This window comes from Hippoglossus hippoglossus, chromosome 24 (assembly GCF_009819705.1).
Source record: "Hippoglossus hippoglossus isolate fHipHip1 chromosome 24, fHipHip1.pri, whole genome shotgun sequence".
NCBI classification, from domain to species: Eukaryota; Metazoa; Chordata; class Actinopteri; order Pleuronectiformes; family Pleuronectidae; genus Hippoglossus; species Hippoglossus hippoglossus.
This window is the reverse complement of record NC_047174.1, coordinates 5,825,358-5,845,043: the sequence shown is the minus strand read 5'-3', so window position 1 is coordinate 5,845,043 and position 19,686 is coordinate 5,825,358. Positions and strand designations below refer to the sequence as shown.

At 41.3% G+C, this 19,686-nt stretch overlaps 1 protein-coding gene across 3 annotated transcripts; it reads left to right on the top strand.

The window, feature by feature from the left end:
* Positions 1 to 13,641: 13,641 nt before the first annotated feature.
* Positions 13,642 to 19,610, top strand: rd3 (retinal degeneration 3, GUCY2D regulator). 3 transcript variants are annotated; one of them, XM_034580537.1, is made up of 3 exons: positions 13,642 to 13,855; positions 16,133 to 16,434; positions 17,909 to 19,610. In XM_034580537.1, exons 2-3 carry the CDS (start codon positions 16,145 to 16,147, stop codon positions 18,264 to 18,266), a joined length of 648 nt encoding a protein of 215 aa, XP_034436428.1. In that variant the 5' UTR covers positions 13,642 to 13,855; positions 16,133 to 16,144; the 3' UTR covers positions 18,267 to 19,610. The 3 variants fall into 3 exon arrangements, with proteins under 3 accessions (XP_034436428.1, XP_034436427.1, XP_034436425.1); XM_034580536.1 differs by having other exon boundaries at positions 16,087 to 16,434; XM_034580534.1 differs by having other exon boundaries at positions 13,643 to 13,855; positions 16,121 to 16,434.
* The last annotated feature ends 76 nt before the right edge of the window (positions 19,611 to 19,686 follow it).

Here is a 19,686-nt window from a genome sequence, read left to right as displayed (position 1 = left end):
CTGTAGGCAACCACAGCTCATATCTTCATTTGATGTACCAGGTTGGGCCTCATTTATCATCAACACCATCTCATACTAATAATGTTTATGGATTATCCCATATTCACAAATCACAATTTGTCTGATAGGGCTTTAACAGGGTGTGACATCCTCTGCCCTTAACCCTCAACAAGAGTAAGGAAAAACTACTAAAAAACCCTTTTAACAGGTAAAGAACGTAGAAACCTCAGAGAGAGCCACATGTGAGGGATCCCTCTCCCAGGACGGACAGAAGTGCAATAGAGGTCAAGTGTAAAGGAGAACATCAAGATAAAGGTTTTAGCAGCATTGATAGGGGTAAACATTTTGAAGCATAACTGAAGGTCAATGAATTGGTGGATTAATGTCAGTAATGGTCGAGTATCTGAGGAGAAATACTATGTATCGAGCAGTCCTGCTGCAATCATAGTCTATGGTCACCAGCCAGCAAGATCATGATCCACCATCAAGATCGGATGCCACTATAGTCCACAGTTATTGTCCACTGCCGCCATTAGGATCCACCATCAGCTGCCACCTCGATCGTGGTCCACCACCATTATCAGATGCCAACACGATAAAGGATCCGCCATTATTATCACGATCAGCCAGCACGATACAGAATCCGCTATACTGGATCCACCATTACGATCTCTGATATGCGATCCACAGATCATAATCCACGATGTGGCCACAGCTGCGGCCCTGGATCTGCGGACGATAAGGCAAAGGGACTCCGGGGAAGAAGTCAAGTCAGTAACATGTATTGATGAGATATTAATTTCTTTGATGTGATAACGATTGAGAAGAGGAAGGAGAAGCTGGAAAGAGAAGCTCCGAGTGTCAAGTGTCCCCCGACCTTCTAGACCTATAGCAGCATAACTAAGAGCAGGTCTAATGACATGATGCTTTCATGCCTGAGTGCATCATTTCCTTTTTTAGAATAGTCTAATCGATCCTGGTCATATATTGCTTTATTTCATAAAACCCATAAAGTTACATACAATGTTGGTTTATCTTTTGGGCTTGTAAAACCCCAAAATTGTCAGGTGATGCAAATGTCCCATCAAATGCACATAATAACAAACTATTACAACTTTAATGAGGATAAATTCAAAGTAAAATTCAATGCAACTGCAGCCCTCACGGGTTCTCGCTGATGTTGTCACATGCTTGTGCAATGTGTGTGTGTGTGTGTGAATGTGAACATGGCTCCAGGTACGAGGACATCAGAGGACATTTAGAGTAAAAACATGGTGTAGATGACATCGTTTCGAGTGAAATTTGAGGACACTTGGATGAGACCACAGGAGCAGAGTGGAGGCATTTTGTGTTTTTTGAAGAATCTATCACCATTTACTTCAATTGTCTTGGATTTGGCTGCAACGCTGTTTACCCCTGAAACTCCAAAAGTGTTTCGTGGACCCCCCCACCTCCATCAGCAGAGCGGTGAGGAGATAACGAGTGAATTTTAATTTTTCGGTGAACCATCCCTTTAAGACATGCTTGTAAGTTGATGTTATCACCTGTGGACAGAGCTAAGCTAGCTGTTTCCTGGCTGTAGCTTCATATTAACCTACAGAAACTTTATTAGTGTAATAAAGCTTCTTATCAAACTCTACCAGAGAGGGAATATACAGATTTCCCAGAATGCCAATAAACCCTTTTAAGTTCACTCACTATCTTTATGAACTTGTCAAACTTGACAAATTGCTAATTAAGACGATTAAAAAAAGTGTAATTTCTGGTTTATTCATACAGGACAATGCTCCGTAACACTAAAATATCACATAACTGACAGTCCTGTATCCAGCTGATGTGTTAGTGTTACGCTAAGTTGTGTATATATTGTGTGTGTGTGTGAGGTTGCAGCAGGCCATCTGTCTCTAGCTTTGTCTCTGGGTGAACAGGACGTGGGGCTGGGTGTGGGGGGGGGGGGGACACTGGACTTGGGGGTGAAAGGTCACACTGCCGCTATAATAGATTCACCTTTGCCAGCACAGCGTTAGCAGCAGGCGCAGCCACATGCGTAAGCTAAAACTCTGCAGTCGTACAAAACAAAGAACACAATACAGCAAAAGAAGCGTCCTGATGAACCTTGTAGCCCCAGTCGGCCTCTCACGTGTCACCGTTTTACTGAAGTGTACAAGAGCTAGACATCTTTTTCAGCATTAAACACTCAATGAGATGTAGATGCTGTTGTTGACTTTGATGATTCGTGTACTAGTCGCTGATGTGGTTTCTTCATTGGCCACAAGCTCACATGTTTCTTTACCGTCCAATAAAAACAAAGCATTTACAGATTTAGTGCTTTTGTATTTTCTAGATCAAAATAAATCTTCTTTTTTTCAAGCTCAATAACCCATTAAAAAAAATAAAACCTAGCAGATTATTGGAGAATTTGAGAAATAAAATAAAAATGTAAGCTATATTTAGAATTAATCTTCGACATCATTGGGCCCTTTTGCTCATTGAAGTAAACAACACTAAAACTAAACACAACACCATGATGTTTATTTCTTTACAAAACAATTGGTAATTTAGACATAACTCTTATTTAATGTTAGCATCAGCACTGAACTGAATATTTGAAGGTATGGTGCATATATATTTAACGCGAAAATAAAATGTATGTAAATAGAGACATGTGATGATTAGGAAGCAATTTGAGACTCTCTGTCCTGTTCATAGAAAAAAGGGAGATTGAAAGTGACAGTGAAAGAGTCATTCAAAGCGATCGTTGACCTCTGAGCTCTGTTTAGAGAACGAGTCCAGTGTTCCACGTCTATAGAACAAAGACTGGGGCGTCACTGCTGCCGTCGTCAATACAACGTCAATACAATCAATACAATCAGTTCAGGAGCTGGACTGAACTGAACATTTACAGAAGAAGATTCTCTAAAGTGCCTGATGTTAATGATGGTGCACGTGTTGAGCTGAGAGTGAAATGAGCCCAAAGTCAGATTCTGTTATTCAAACTGTAAATAAGATACGTATCCCTTCTCTTTTTTCTGTTATACTAATATGTCAGATTTTCTATTCAACACTAATATATCACCTGTGAAGATGATTTTGTGTGTTTTGTATTTTATCTTTGTAAATCTTTCCGGTGTTGTTTTCATACATGTGTAGATTCTATCAGTGAAGAAGTGAAGAAATATGGAACTGAAACCCTGACACATTGACCAAAGAGCAACTTTGACCTTTCCACTCATTTGACATAGAACAACATGGTTTTGTGTTTGTCAGTCACTGGCTGAAAAGATGAACTGATGACTCAGGTTGGATGGATTTACTTCCTCTATTTGACGGTTTCTCACTTATTTCCTTTACCAGATTCGGGTTGTGGGGGGATTTTTCTGCTCCATTAGAACCACTTCTTCTAATCTTTCCCTGTATTTCTTAAAGGTTGCATTCATTCACTGTTACATCTGTGTTTAAAGGTTCATTGTAAACTTTCTGTACTTCTGTATCACTAACCAATAGAAATAATGTGTTAGAAGTATCGTCATTATTGAGAGCGGATAAAGTCATCAACACTGACCAGGGTGGAGCAATGACCAATGATAAGACTTCAGATTTGAATGACATTTTATTAATGTATTTCTATTATGTATAGTAGGGTTTAGAAATTATACATTATATATCAGTTCCTGGGATACCTTTGAAATTAGAAAAATTGATTATGGTTCATTAGAAAAAGGACGGAAATTCATCCTCTGTGTACCACAAATGAAAATGTAAAGATAATGCATCCAATAGCTGTTGAAATATCTAAGTCTGGACCAAAGTGGTGGGAAGGGAAATGGACGAGCGTCCATGTTTTTGCTCTTACTTTCACACATGCATCATACAATTAAAACAAAAAGTGAAGTATCCTTCCCACTTCTTCTGGTCAGCAGCGATGTTCTACCCACTGATGACGGAGATCTGAGGCGGGAGTCAGATGAGCACGCTGTTAACAAACAGGGAGGTCCAACTTATTTCTGCTCAGAGTGAAAGTGAAGAGAATCTCTTGGTAATCTGTGTCCTGTCCCACAGTCCTCGCAGAAGCTTTAATCTGACCACATGGCAGGTTTGTACCCTCAAAAGAACCTGTACGTCTCAAAGAGAGCTTAGGAGGGCTGGAATGTTAACCCGCTCTCTGACGGCGACGATGATGATGATGATGATGATGATGATGATGATGATCAGCGGTGGAGCAGGAAGTCCTCATAGATCCTTAATCCATAACTCTAAAAGATATTATGGTTAAGAAAACTCAACTAGTCATTTACTTTAGTTGAAGCAAGAGACTGATTTGGTCTTCGGCTTCAACTTGGTGGCATTTTCTGGAGCTTTCAAGCACAACTCAAAGGTTTTCCTCATCAAATGTTCAGTAATTCATAATTTCCAACGATTAATCATTTTTTTATTTGATTTCCAGAGGAGTTTCCTGAGAGAAGGGACTTTCTTCTTGGTGTCTACTGGGGGATCTCATCACATCATTAGAAATCCTATAATCCTACAGCTGATTATATCAATATTTCATGATCTCCTGCCACGTTAAATCTGAAATATTAATTTACAAAGAAGGTAGAGCTGTGAGATGAATTATAAATGCAGATAAGTGTCGTGTTGAGCAGAGAAAATGATAATTCTCATGTTGAGGATTAAAAATAGAAAAGTAGCCAGAATAGAAATAATCCAGATACCTCAGAACTGAGTGTAGTCGGGAGAGGGCGTGCTTACATGAGTGCAGTGTTTTGAATCCTTGTTGTATGATAAAAAGAGAGAGAGAGTGATAAGTAATAACCATGTGTTTCCTCTGCAGGCACTGTGGAGGAAGGAAGCTGTTGGGTTAATGTTTCACTGATAGCCTGTGCTGCAGCGTCATGCCTCCCCCACCAGCCTCTCAGACTTTGATCACGGAGTTGAGTGGGTTCAACCAGCAGTAATGAATTCCTCGCTGATAAACAGAGTGCAAACAAACGAGAGGAGATCAACGCAACGAGCGCAATCTCTCCATCTCCCTCTGTACCCCTTCCTCGAATGTGTAATCTGCATACAGTTAAGATAAGTTAAGTTTCATAAGATAAGTGCGATCTTTTTACACCTGTTATATGAACTTCCATATGCACAGATCAGCCGCTATCTGCTGCTCGACCTCTCAGCGTGAGGACCGCTGCAGCTCGTTACATCACATGTCATCAGAAGACAAGAGTTAAATATTGGCAGGATGTTTTTTTTTATATGTATATATTATATTTTGGCTCATAGTTCAGGATTTGTCCTCGTAATTCTTCTAATTCTGACTTTTCAGATTTTTGCTTATACTCCTGACTTTAAATTAATGAACTTAGAATGAACAAAATTCATCCATCTATCCATCTATCTATCTATCTATCTATCCATCTATCTATCTATCTATCTATCTATCTATCTATCTATCTATCTATCTATCTATCTATCTATCTATCTATCTATCTATCCATCTATCTATCTATCTATCTATCTATCTATCTATCTATCTATCTATCTATCTATAAGGTGTTTGCTGCTCCTCTGTCCCCCTGATGTCGTCGTCCTCCTCCAGCTCACAGATTTTTATGGTCGTCTTTGGAAACAATCACACAGTCAAACGCTGCTGTTGTATTCTTCCCTCCCCCCACCAACACACACACACACACACACACACACACACACACACACACACACACACACACACACACACACACACACACACACACACGTTATCACGAGGATGTGCGCAGTAACTGACAAGAGGAATACAGAAAACTGAAGACTCACTGCTGGGAGTGCAGATGCTTCTATAACCAGCACAACACACATCTGATCTGTTCTTCATGTTCTCACACTCACACACGTATACACACACGTCTGCCTGGTGAAATCACACAATAAAGAGACGATTTGTCCCACACAAAACATATAAAGTTGTCTTATATTGGTGTTTAGCCACTTTAGCAGCTGTAAGGAAATAAATAAATAAAATAATCTCTAGTCTTGTGATTGAGAGTTGATGGAGCCTATAGCAAAGTGGCTAAAGATGCATTTTTTGCCTCTGATTGCTCTTTGCCCTGAAGTGACGGACGAAGACAAAGAGACAAAATGCTTGTCGGGTTTATAATGTTATCACAGAGTCTTTGGGACAAACTGGAGATTCTCACGCAACTGACAGTTTGCTCTGTTGTCCAAAGACACACAGCCTTGAAACACGGACTAACTCAATTAGCCAGTCATTTGGCGATTCCTGCGCTTAAGGGATAACGTCCAGCATTGGAAAGGGAACTCCAGTTTTCATGGAGGAATTTATTCTTTCATTTCATTATATTTTCAGCCATCTGCTCTCGCAATATGGCCGTGAAGCAGGCGGGGATTGAGGCCTCGGGCCGTCTCTGCCAAAGTGACGATCTGACTGCAAGCTGGCTCGCTGATCTGAACTCAGTTGGGTGAGCAGGGAAAACTGGGATAAAATTTATATAATGTGTTTTTGTATAAAGTGTGTCACTTCTCTTCTTGTTCTTTCAGTTGTTGCTTAAGATTGCTCTGGTTAAGATTTTAGAACGTGAAAGAAGTCTCATCCACAGAGTTTTGGTTCCCCTCGGCTCTGTGTTTCAGCATCTCTCAGCTTTTTGTTTTTCTTTTCACGGCGGCAGCGTCACTGCTTTGATTCCCTCTTCCCCCTTTGAGCTGCCGCAGCAGGCAGCTGTTTTCAGCAGTAAAGCTCTGATAAGCTCACTTTACATCACCTGTACAAAACACCACCCAGCAGACACACAGGCTGAGCATTACACAGCAGAGACAGGAGCCAGTGAACACTGGACTTACATACATCACGTGATAGAAACGTGTTACTACATATAAAGAGGAACACGTTTAAATTATTGAAAAAATTGTAAATACAGTTTTTCGGCCTATCTCAGTTTTTATGGCATCCTGTGAGGGCCATATGGAAATATTGAACATAATTCACACTGAACTCTTTGGCGAGGCGTTGATGTCTGATGGTAGTGATGATGATGATGCCACTGGCAGCTGGTTATACAGGTTTGATCCAGTTAAAAATGCCTGAAAATGTTGTCCGGGCATTTCCCTGGACTTTGTCAGGGTCAGACGTGTTCACAACAACAAGGAAATGTCGGGGATATTGAGGTGAGAGGTGGTGTCCAGGTTTCAGGCGGCAGGAGGCAGGATATCACTGCAGATGTCATTGATTATTTTGTTTACAGCACAAGTAAGTCTTTCCAAGATTAATTTATTGTTTTGCATCCGTCATGTGCTAGAAACGCGTCAACAAACCCATTTGGCACGTTGACAACAATATACGTCTCATTCAATCTGATTGTGAGCGGACAGGTTTACCGTCCCCAGAAGAATTGATTTGTTATCCTACATTTTTTAATCACTTGCTTGAAACTTCCATTTTGACTCCACACTGCTTTGATGTCCCCCCCCGCCACAGATTGAAATGCGTATCAAAGAAATGCTTTATGTCAAACTTGCTTTTCTAATAACGCCGGTTATCATGAAAAAAAGGTTAATCATTTTTTAATTGCCATAATTTAAAGACATAATCAAAAGGAGATCATGTTAACTAAGAATATATATTACCATTTTTTTCTAATGAAATCTGGGTTGATTGTAGTTACTTCTTTTTGGAATCTAATCATGTAATCCTGGACCACTTGTTATCCTTTACTACCCGGCCCTGTGTCCAGATACGAGCCTGTAAATGCTTCACCTTCATTACCAGGTGTTGTTGAGCATCACGTTACTGTTTCTTTACACCTGCTTATCAAGCGGCTCAGACCATAATGAGCTGTGAGAGTATTCAGCTCCCACTGCACATTCACCGACCGGAGTCCACAGTCCTGTTCCGGTGAAATGTGACGCTGGACAAAGGCCAAAGAAAAAGGGGATGTCAGCAAATCAGAGTCTTTTTTTTTTTTTTTTTTTCACTAGGCTCATGTGATCTGCCCCGAACTTCCTTCCCTATACAGCCACACCACAGGGCAGCACAATTCCACTCGCACTCAGATGTTAAAGAACATGCTGGTTACTGCCCAGCTTCTGGATTACATAACAAAGTTAGAGCAAGGGGGCTTTTTTTTACTAGATGTTTATTGGAAGAAGAACAGGAAGAAGCCGTGTACGTGAAATATGAAGAACTCCCTTTTAGGCTAGTTTGCAGCAGTAGAGCCGCAGGAAGTAAAATAGTGAAAGAGCTTTATACATCGACATTAAGCTGTTAATACCTTCTGATGGACGTATTTTTATTGTGATAATCCTTCTTTTCTTTTGTTTCCAGGAAATCGCCCCCCCCCCCCACTTTCCTTCTTCTAATCACTATATTCTCACATTTCTTGTGAAATCCTCGCCCAAAAGTCAGATCCTTTACTTTTACTCCTGCGTTGAAATGTTCAGACGGATAATAAGCAAATAAATATGTCATAAATTAGTGGAGGAGGAAATATTTAGATTGTTGAAGTAAAATAATTACTCCATTACAAGTAAAGGTCCTGCATTCATAATCCAAAAAAGTATTGTTGGCAAAATGAACTTAAAATATTATCTAAAGCTGATTGATGATAAAGTCAAGTCTGTTTTATTTACATATGACAATATTACAGATCACATAACTTCCCCCCTGAAGGTGTTTCAGCTGGTACAGAACAAATTATCCTGTATCACTGGACCTGTGACTTAGGTAAAGACAAACTCTCAAAAACAAACAAACTCCAAATCATCTGACAAGTAGAGAAAAGGACAGAAAGCAACAGAGGAGGGGTCCTTCCTGCAGGAAGCACAGACGTCTGCAGGACACACCAAAGAAACAAGTGAATTCAACATCACTAAATGGGTTCAATGTATTTTTCTGAAAGGTCAGTAGGACAGAAGTTTACTACAGAACAAGTGAATTTATAGTTTCTTCCCTCTCATTCTATTTCATTTAAGATTCTGAGCCACAAGCTGCTGCTATCCTCTCAAATCTAAATGTAAAATATATTCACAACACACAATGTATATCATTGTTTGATTATAAGATGTTATAGCAGTGAGTGGGAGCAGTTAGCATTGTGACGTCCAACATAGCATTTATTAGAAAAGAGTCATCGCCCTACAGACGGGAAACAGGAAAAACATGCAAACGCAGACAAACCCAAACTGCTTCCTTGAAATCGACCTCGTCAGTCTCAGTGTTTTGTGCACGGCTCATCATGTGACTGTTCCCCGCTTCATTTCAGTGTGGAGTGCACAGGGGCCTGACATGTGTGTGTGTGTGTGTGTGTGTGTGTGTGTGTGTGTGTGTGTGAGTGTGTGCTCCATGTGAACCAGTCTGACGATCAAACAAAGCCGACATTCAGCTCAGTGTGTGTCTTCACTTCACTGCCTGATTCTTCACTGGAGGACCCCAAAGGCCCCGGTTGTCTTTCAACGTGCACACAGACGTCTACATGGAGTGAAACCCAGTGTCGACTGGGAAGCACACGTCACTGCATCTGTTCATCTCCTCACATGTGTGTCAGCTTCTCTCCTGAGGCCTCTGCTCCCCCTGTTCCCAGTAAAGAATGTGTTTGTGTGTTAATATTGACGCAGTAGGTGAGGCCCGTGTTGTTTATTTGATTGAACTTTTCAGGCTTTTCATCTGGAGAATGTGAAGCATGAGCTCTGAAAACAAAAGTTCCCCCTGCACGCCCAGGATCACCTGCTCCTCCACCCCAAACCTGCAGCGCTCAGCTCCCACCACCTGAGGTGATTATTATCTCAACCAACTGGGATGGAAAGAACCAGCTCCTTGTGCAGAGCCTCTCAGCAGCTAAAACAGAGAAAATCTACCATCTAGTGGTGTGTCTGTGTGATGAATAAACCCTGGAGCAGCTTCAGCAGGAAACAGGTCACAGGATTTATGTTAAAGACAATTTAATAAGTGACGGATTTACCTGTTTAAATAAAGGTTATTTAAAATGTCTATGCCTGTCTACTAAACAGGATGTCCTGGGTTCAAGTTCCAGCAGTGTCTTCTTTGTTCAGGAATATTCCAGTTTGGGATCAATATAGATCATCTATCTACATATATCTAAAATAAGATCAAATTAAACACGAATAGATGAACCTGAATAACAGCTATAAACTCCAAATTACATAAAGGAAATAAGTCTATTAGTAAATTAATCAGATGCTCATGAGAACAGCAGGGTTCTGAATTTACATTTGAAAGTGGCTGAAGTTGATTTAATTATTTTTCCAAACTTGAACTGATCAGAAAGCGAAAGTGTTCAGGTCCCAGGATCTGTTACAGCCACACGATGTCACCCTGTGTCAGTGGTTCTGACTAGTCAGTGGCTCCTCTGGACGTGATGCTGACTCACTGTCTGTTGTGACTCATCACCTCAGATTATCAGGATCAGCTCGTGTGTGAGAACGACACAAATATCTTCACTGCGTAAGAACAACATGAAGGAGATTTACTGACAAAGAAAATAACTTTACACAAACTCTGTTGTTGAGCTGTTTTATTGTTTGTTTTAATCATAACAAAAAAAGACACTAAAGAGAGTGAAGCCTGGATATATAGGGATGTGTCGCCCCCTGTTGATGCTGACGAATAGCTGCATAAAATAAGAACTTGTTTTATAAACTACCTTTTGAACACTGTTTTTTTTAACCTCAGCCAATGAGTTTATGTTTTCACTTGTTGGATGATTTATTTGTGCGAAGGATTACATTTTCGGAAGAACTCATTGCAGATCAAGGTGCAGATCTATCTTCTTTAACTTAGTTTTATGACAAATAAATCCTTAAAGGTTATTTAATGCCTTAATTCTTTAATATTTGTACTATACGAACTAGAAAAGCATGTGACTGTTCGACCTTGGTGGAGTTCTGTACTAGTTATATTATCATTATCTACAGTGACTTATTGTATGTATATTAGGAATGATTATCAGGCTGTAGAGGCCAATAAGCAGCATTAATAAAGGGTAGATTAAAGAGTAATTCACAGAAAATACCAGCAGAGAGCTTATAATTAAACTGTATTTCCTTCAACAATTAAAGTTATAAATGACGAAATAAAGAATATACATTAGAATAGTTACATAGAAATTGTGTTTTTTAAATTATTACCGTAAATGCTTGTTTGTTTTAAGGCAGCAACAAGATAAACGTGTTAGATGAAAGTAATAAAGAAGGAGGGAACAAGGGCAACAACACATTCATCACACAGTGAAATGAAATCAAGGGGAATTCCGGGAAACAAATCTTGTTTTATTGGATTTGTATGTGACTAAGAGCAGTGACCACCCTCTGAAAGGCCCCAGTGCAGGACCCTCCACCTGCCTGGTGATAAGACTGTGTGAGCCGTGTGATCACATCACATGATGTGAGGTCAGGAGTCTGAAAGCTTTAAACGTTGTGCGTCAGAACCCACCGACCACGTCTCACCACCATCCACAGCTCACCTGCAAAAAAGAGCCTCCACCTAACAACATCATGGGTGTCAGGGCCCCTGCGGCTGCTGGCTGAGCAAGGTTAACATGGGATTGATGGTGGGGGGGGGGGGATCACTTTAGAGGATTAGCGCCACCATCTGTCTGGATTACAGGGGGGAGAGTTTATACCTGCCCATCTGTCACCCCCGAGCGGAGGTATGGAGGAGGCCTGCCTCACTCGCCCTGTCTGGATACTTACTCATTCAGATTAAAAACGTGTCACAGTGGCTCTGCGTGGGGGCCACTTTTCACTTGGAGTGCAGTTTGACTCCCTGCCAGAGGAAGCAGTGGCCTCGTGTACTTCATGTGCCGTGTGTAGACCCCGGCTGTGCTGCAGAATGAGCCTATAGAGGAGGAAGGTCAGGGACGACATAAAGACTCTCTTTAGAGCCGCCAGACAGTAAATTTAGATATAATACGCTGTGTAGACCGATCAATACCACTTTCTCATTAGATCTACATTATAGAGGATTTATTAGGTGCAGCCAACAGCGTCGTGAATAGCTCATAAATCTTTTTCCACTGGGGAAACTTAATTAAGGAGACATATATCTGCCATTCAGATGTTTGAGAACCTGACAGTCCAACGCCATTAATTCAGGGCACGAGAGAAGCTCACAATGAGACAATCTATTTGTGAATAATGATGATTCTTTAGAGAGCAGCAATTATTTCCATAGAAACAACAAGTAAACATTTTTAATTTGCTGTAAAGAATGATCAGAAGGTGAAATTACAAGAAGCAGTTGCGTGTAGAGGATGACAGAAAAATAAATCTGTATTCTAACTAAGAATTCAACCTAAGAATATGAAATAAAATGCTAAGAATAGTAGATTCACTATGTTCACTGTAGCTGCTCCTCCTCTGGCTGCAGACAGATCCGTTCTTCAGGTGATTTCCAGTGCGATAAGGGACAAAATCTCAGGTCTCGATCTATTTAATAAAAACATTCAGCAGAACCGTCTGGCACACGAGCTGATATATGAACCAGCTACTCCTCATAATGTTCAAATTTCCTCTTTGTGCCTCAACAGTTTTCAGAACTGAATATGGATTTTGTTACTTTACATTAAAACTGCTTTAAAACAGGTTTTCTTTAAAGCAAATGTTAAAGAAAAGGTCTTTTAAGATTTCATCGATGAATTAAATGACACAAGATAAATTTACACTGGTCTTTGGTTGGCTGCGTTGGCTGCTGATGCTTCTGCAGCGAATAAACTGAGTTCAAAGTTCACCCAGATTTTTTTATCTCGCAGGCAGAGAAGGAAAAAGGAGGAGGAGGAGGAGGAGGAGGAGGAGGAGGAGGAAGAGGAGGAGGAGGCTGGTGCGATGAGGATTTTGAGGTTATGCGCAGCGAGCGAAGCGTCTGAGGATCGAGTTGCTCACACCTACACACAGCATGAACCAACAAACCTTGATATCCACCTACACAATGACTGCACATTCAATCTGGACTCTGCTTCACTCTGCAGCGTCTCCATCACACAAACACACACACACACACACACACACACACACACACACACACACACACACACACACACACACACACACACACACACACACACACACACTGACAAACATTTTCTTCCTGCAATTAGCACTTCACCAGCCCTCCTATAATTCATTCATGTCTGCTCTGGGCCAGTGACTCATTATCTGTGGCAAGTTAATTTACACAGGCCGCCTGACCTCTTGCAGACAAAGCTGTCGCCACACGACATTAACCCCTCTCCTCAAAACCAACATCCTCCTGATTCCCCTCCCCTGTCTCCGTCCCTGCCCTCTTTATCTGCCTCTCCATCGCTCTCCAGCTCCCTCTGCGCTGATGGAGCCTCATTGTGCACAAAAAGGCTTAAGAGCGTCACTATGGCGACGGCGAATCGTAAAAAGCTGCATAAGCACTTCATCAAGGGCTGAGAACCAATGTCTCCCGTCGGAGATGGCACCCCCAGCCTCCTCCTGCAACAAGTAAAGGCAGGCCAGAGAGGCTCCTGGGAGGAGGAGGAGGAGGAGGAGGGATGGGGAGAGAGAGTGAGAGAGAGAGAGAGAGAGAGAGAGAGAGAGAGAGAGAGAGAGTGAGAGAGAGAGAGAGAGAGAGAGAGAGAGAGAGAGAGAGAGAGAGAGAGAGAGAGGGAGAGAGGTGGAGATAATACAGTGGGATTGTCGGAGGACAGAAGAGCAGAGAGAGAAACCATTTCTCTTCTCTCTCTGCTTTTCATTCAGCGTCTCGTCTGGTCTCTGCTCCCCCGACGACCTTTCTGATTCTGCTCCACTGGGATTTTGTTTCTCGTGGAGTCCGACACAAACTTAAGGAAAAGAAGAAAAAGAAGAAGAGGAGGTAAGAATGATCCTTTCTTTTATTCTTTCACTGTTCATTGTCAGTTCTGCCATCAGAGTAAACAGCAACAGACTGGACCAAATAGATGTGACCAGAGAGGGAAGTTGGAATTTAAACGAAAGAAGTTAAAAACTGAATATGTTCCTTCATGAGAAATATTTTTTGTTCAGACAACCGATCTCCATATCTGCAAAATATTTAGTTTGTCAATGAATCAATTTAAAGTTATTTCAGCAAAGCAAAAGGGAGAATTTTGAGCGTTACAGTTTGAATATGTGCTGCTTTTTCTGGGCGTCAGCTCACGTGATAGTAAATTTAACATCTTTATGTTGTGGACTATTTGTCAGACACAACAAGACAACACCTCAGCCTCTATGAAGTAGAACAGATATTTGTTTTGTGGACAAAAAGCCCTTATTTATGATCTTTATTTATTATTCATGTCTTTTACCCTTTTTATTTCTCCTGGAACACTAAACAATGCATCTGATGACAAAGACATGAAACCCTTTTTATAGGTGTAACATAAGCAGGTTTTTGAATGACTGACTTGTGGACTTACATCACTACAGGGGCAGATCTGGTTATGAAATCTCATGGAAGGGGTTGAAGTGTGAATCGTTGATATTTCATAATCAGAGGGTGTTTGTATTTATCTCGAGGCCGATAAAAGATGTGAGATTAATAATGTATGGTGTAATTAAGTGGTTATTTTATTCAAGGTGCTGTGGAGAAGGTTACATTAAATGTTAAAACGTCTAAACATCTTCACTCGTGTTAAACAACTAGAAACTTCTACTGGGAACAGGAAGTATGTTGCAGTGGGTTGCAAATCCAGGCCCAATTTTATTCTATTCATATTGGAAATTAAACTACGCAGAATTATCTATTAATAGTTCCTGTTTAGTGTTCAGTGTTTGATTTATCTACATCTATCACCATATTACTTATATACTGAAGAAATCTTAAAAACCTGATTATTCCCAGGCAAGTTCCTGAAGCTTTTAAATTCCTTTCCCATTAGTCTTTATTACACGTCTCCTAATGATCCAGAATTTGTAAGGATGAGAGGGATTTCTCCACGTTTGGAGAGAGTTAGTCATAATTATGAAGTTTTCATTTGGAGTTTAAGTCCAATCCTCTCTTTCTTCAGTGAATGTGCTGTGGTTCTGTAGCTGTGTGTCTGTGCCTGACTCCATTTTGCAGCGTTAATCAGCTCAGACTTAGTGAGTGTCGGCTGCAGAGGAGCTGGACCGACACTAATCTCACCGGGTGCTTCTCTTATGAAACTTTCCTCTGCACACGTTCATTATCAGAAAACCTCAACACGCCAACAACAGATGAACCCAGGACTCAAAGAATAGATATGAAACTAAATACAAACAGATAATTAAGTGTTTACAGAATACAACATGTGTCCAGGTACAGAAGACTTTTAATAAATAAGCTGTAAAACAATGACCCTTTCTCCAAAGTAGCTCAATATCCCGAAGAAGAAATCTTCATATCTAAGAAGCTGGGAGATTTTTCAGCATTTATGATGACTTATTGATTTATGATGATGATTAATTGAATTGTTCTTGATAAAAATTATTGTTGGTTAATTAATTGATTGATTCAGCAACAGCTCCTGCTATGATCCTGACATTGGTGTTTTTGTGTTGCCTTACCAAAATAAAAGAGGTGGATTCAAAACTAAAACCTTTTATTTTGAATTAATGAGGCGTGATACCGTCATCCTCTCTGATGTTTCATGTGCTTTCATCACTAAATCCAATACAAACAAAAGCCTCAGTATTGATGGTAAACATGACGCCTGAAGATCAGAGAGGCGACAAAGGCAGAGATGTTCTCTTGAGGGAATAAGTCCAGATGTCAGAGGATGTGATATAAATCAATTAATACAATTTTATTTGTATAGCCCATATTCACAAATCACAGTTTGTCTCATAGAGCTTCACAATGTGTGTCCTCCTCTGCCCTTAAGGCTCAATAAATGAATCAAACAAATGAAGCCAAATTATTCAAATATTTGCAAGTGTAAATAAATACACACACGATGAGAGTTTAACTGTGTAACTGCAAAGTGCAAAGGCACACACACAGTAATATCTCATTACGTTGAGTAAAAGCAAGAAATCTAATCTGTAGGAGTGTGCAACAAGCAATGTGCACAAAGAAATCCATTCTGAAATTTGAAGAGTAATATTCTGAGATCTTGTTTATTGTGAGTCTGATCGTTTCAGTCTGTCTCTCCCTCATCAGTGGACTGTGAAGGAGGAACAGGCCATGGCCTCCTGGTTCAGCTGGAATGAGCCTTACTACCGGAGCCCCCGGCGGGACCCGGCAGACGTGGTCACCGACACCCTGATGCTGGAGTTCAGCTGGCAGCTGAAGGAGGCCGAGAGGCAGCAGAAGGAGAGGGAGAGCGAGTACCGGCGCCTCAAGACCGGGGTGGACTACAGCTGGCTGGCCAGCACGCCTCGCTCCTCCTACAGCATCACCACCGGCGAGAGGCTCAGCCTGGAGGACATCTGCTCCAAGGTGCCGCCCTCCTGCTGCGGCCTGGTCATTCTCAAGTAAGGAGACGCTCAGGTGACAACAACATGTACACACACATTGAGAGAACTGAAGGAGGAAGTCAGATTATAGGACAGAGGTTTATAAATGTTTTGCCTCTAGTTGAGGCTCCTTGACAAAGTTGAACTGTTTGAGGCTCTCAGATGTAAATTTGTCCAAACAGAAAAACTAGATTAAAGTCGTTCTGAGCCTGTTTGAGCAGGAAGCTGCTGAGGTGTCGTCTCAGGTGACTTGTTAGAGTTTGACAGTTTTTTGGTGAGGAAACAGCTGGAAAGGTGTTGATGCAGGTGAGAGGTGAGGAGCTAAACACACATACACACACACACACACACACACACACACACACACACACACACACACACACACACACACACACACACACACACACACACACACACCAGGCACCAAGGGAAGAATGTTTGTGTTTAATTAAATCAGTTAGTAAAGCTGTGATTAGAAAATATAAAATAAAGAAAATCCTCTTCAGAACGATATTAAACATTTTGTCATCTCTTAATGAATAATGCCTCTAAAGATGCAGTCAGTCCTTTTTTTTAAATCTAAATTGAGAAACGTTATAATCCCATAGACCAGCAATTTAAATCATGAAATATCAACAAAATCTTTAGCCTCTTGTCAAACTACTGCTGCACATTTAGTCAATTCATTTCTTTTAGCATTTATTAAAGATTAGAAAATACTTTTTAATCAGTATGACAGTGACAGCAGGGGCCTGTGGCTGTGAGGTTACGTTCTAAATTTACAATGAAATCATGATTTGTACATTTAATAAAGATGAATTCCCCAAAAATTATATGATATGATGATGTGATAAAAACATCATCTCTCCTCAGGGTTGTTGACGTGTGTGTGTGTGTGTGTGTGTGTGTGGTCTAAGCAGCAGAAACAAGTTAATCACCATTTAAGAAGAAGCCCTCAACAGTGACAACAGGCTCAGGAATAGACGTCTATTTAAAGGTTTGATACTCCTCAGCGCCTCTCGTTAGCAGCAGGAGGAGGAGGAGGAGGAGGAGGGGGAGATGGGAGGTTGGCTGCAGGGCGCTGCTCACACTGGTGGGGGGGGGGGGGGCTGCCATTTGTCAGGATATAAGCTGTGGAAAGGATGAAACCCGTGTGCATCAAAGGTTCTATAGTTGCCTTATTGTTTCCAGAGGGTGTGGAACTTATGATTGTTTCACAAAGTTTACTGTCATATAGTTTTACTTTATTCATATATTCATATGTACCTCTCCTGTAGATCTCATAGGGACCAAAAGCTCGGTCCTGAGGGAAAATGTCTCTTGGTTGAGGGTTGAGGGTAATCAAACTATTTGGTTTTTCTGGCCACAACTTAGAAAACCTGCCCAACCCCCCTTTTCAAAAAATATCTGGCTCTTTAGAGAACAAACATTCTACGTCCAATATTGATTATAGCTGCTTTAAGTAAAACCTGCTTTGTTTATCCCTGCGCAGGTTCAGGGAGGCCATGCAGGCCAACGAGCCCGAGGTGCAGGAGGTGTCGGGCCTGTTCCGCTCCGTCCTCCTCGAGGCTCTGGACCACCTGAAGGAGGAGCAGGAGGCGCAGCGGCTCGCCCGCCAGTGGAACAACAAACGTGCCATGAGCGTGTCCCTCGTGAACTTCAGGTCCCGGATCAAGATCAACCCCTTCGGCAGCACGGTGGGCCTGACCTCCTCTGCGGCCGAGGGCGCCGGGCTGAGCGACCTCAAGACGGTGTCCGAGGACGTGGAGAGAGGGAGGGAGAAGGAGCAGCGGGTGTGGAGCATGCCCGACTTCAGGTACAAAGGAGCCAGCAGCAACAAGGTTGTTTGACAGTGGGGCCTTCAAGAGACGACATTTTGAGGCGGGACAGATGCTGACCTCCTGACCTCTGCTGCTGAACGTCCAGTTTGCATCAGGCGACGGAGGAAGAGTCCCATCATCCTCCTGTTCTCTCAGTATGAGAACACTCAGCATTTCATCTGCTGAAAGGAGGATGTCAGAGCTTCTGTCACTGGACTTAACACTTGAAGGCGTTTCAAGGTTTCAGGAGATAATCACCTCTTCATATTTTGTAGATTCTTTGCATCTGAGCACTAAGAGATATTTACTGTAGCTTGGTTCCGATGTTTATCTCATTTAAAGTCTTTCATGTTGCAGGAGAAAATGATTGTGTTAAATCAGACGACACGAAATGCCTGAGAGGGGAATGATCTCCGAGGACAGAATGTTTTGCATGAGATTTCTGTGTATGTTGTTCATCCAGTCAAATTATAGATAATAATTCATTTCCAACATCATTCAGAGACTGAGTCATACTCTCTCCACTTTCTGTTCTCACTGCAGCAGCAGTACAGGGACTCTGCACAATAATCCATGATCCAAGGTCAACAAACTGAAAGCTTTCATTCAGTGTTCTTCATTTGTGTCTGAAAGGAAAAGACACAAAGAAACCATCCCTAAATGATATCAGATATTTTTAAAACCAAACATTTCATAGCAAAATCTTTCCAGCAGTTTATTGCTGATTCTTGTCTATCACACAGTAAAGTTCAACAGTACACGACACGTTTACTCCATCCTTCATATAAAGCTTCCGAATGGTTTGATACGAGGGCGAAATGGTGACTGTGTTTTGTTTTTCAGTTTAATAAAATAACTGATACATAACAGAAGTGACAGAAATTGGGGAATGAATGTCATGAGTTTGTCGTACAGTCATCAAACACAACATACGGGTAAGTTCTCCTCATTTTAAACAGAATGTACACATCAAAAAGTAGAATATCAGTTCACACTGATAACAGTGTGGTTCCCATGGCCGAGTTTTACTGTGGAAACATGACATTGAGTTTCCTAATAAAAAAATACACAGTCCTATACGTAGTAAAGTTGACGTAGTAAAGTAAGTGTTAGAAATTATTTTACTCTTTAAAGGAGAACTTCACCAATTTTACACATTAGCGTCTGTTTACGGGTCATGAGAACTGATGCATGGAGGTCGTGTGGAATCGGATACATTCGTACAAATTATATGATCCGTGTCAGCACCAGCAAAAACTGAAAATTTGAATAATCTGGTGGTGGGATCTCTGTAGCTTGGTCTGGACGGGGATTTCTGACCCCCCGCCTGATGGGTCAGTGAAAGGTCGGACGCTCAGGTTGGGTTCGGACACACAAAACTGATTTCCTGTCAGGTTAGAGTCGTTTACTTTTCTCCTCTGTTCGGACAGAAGAATGTCACACTCATTAT

Excerpts from the sequence above, each read along its gene's own strand:
- rd3 (XM_034580537.1), top strand. The coding sequence starts at position 16,145 with ATGGCCTCCTGGTTCAGCTGGAATGAGCCTTACTACCGGAGCCCCCGG. Across the intron at positions 16,435-17,908 it reads TGCGGCCTGGTCATTCTCAA|GTTCAGGGAGGCCATGCAGG; the intron begins GTAAGGAGACGC and ends ATCCCTGCGCAG.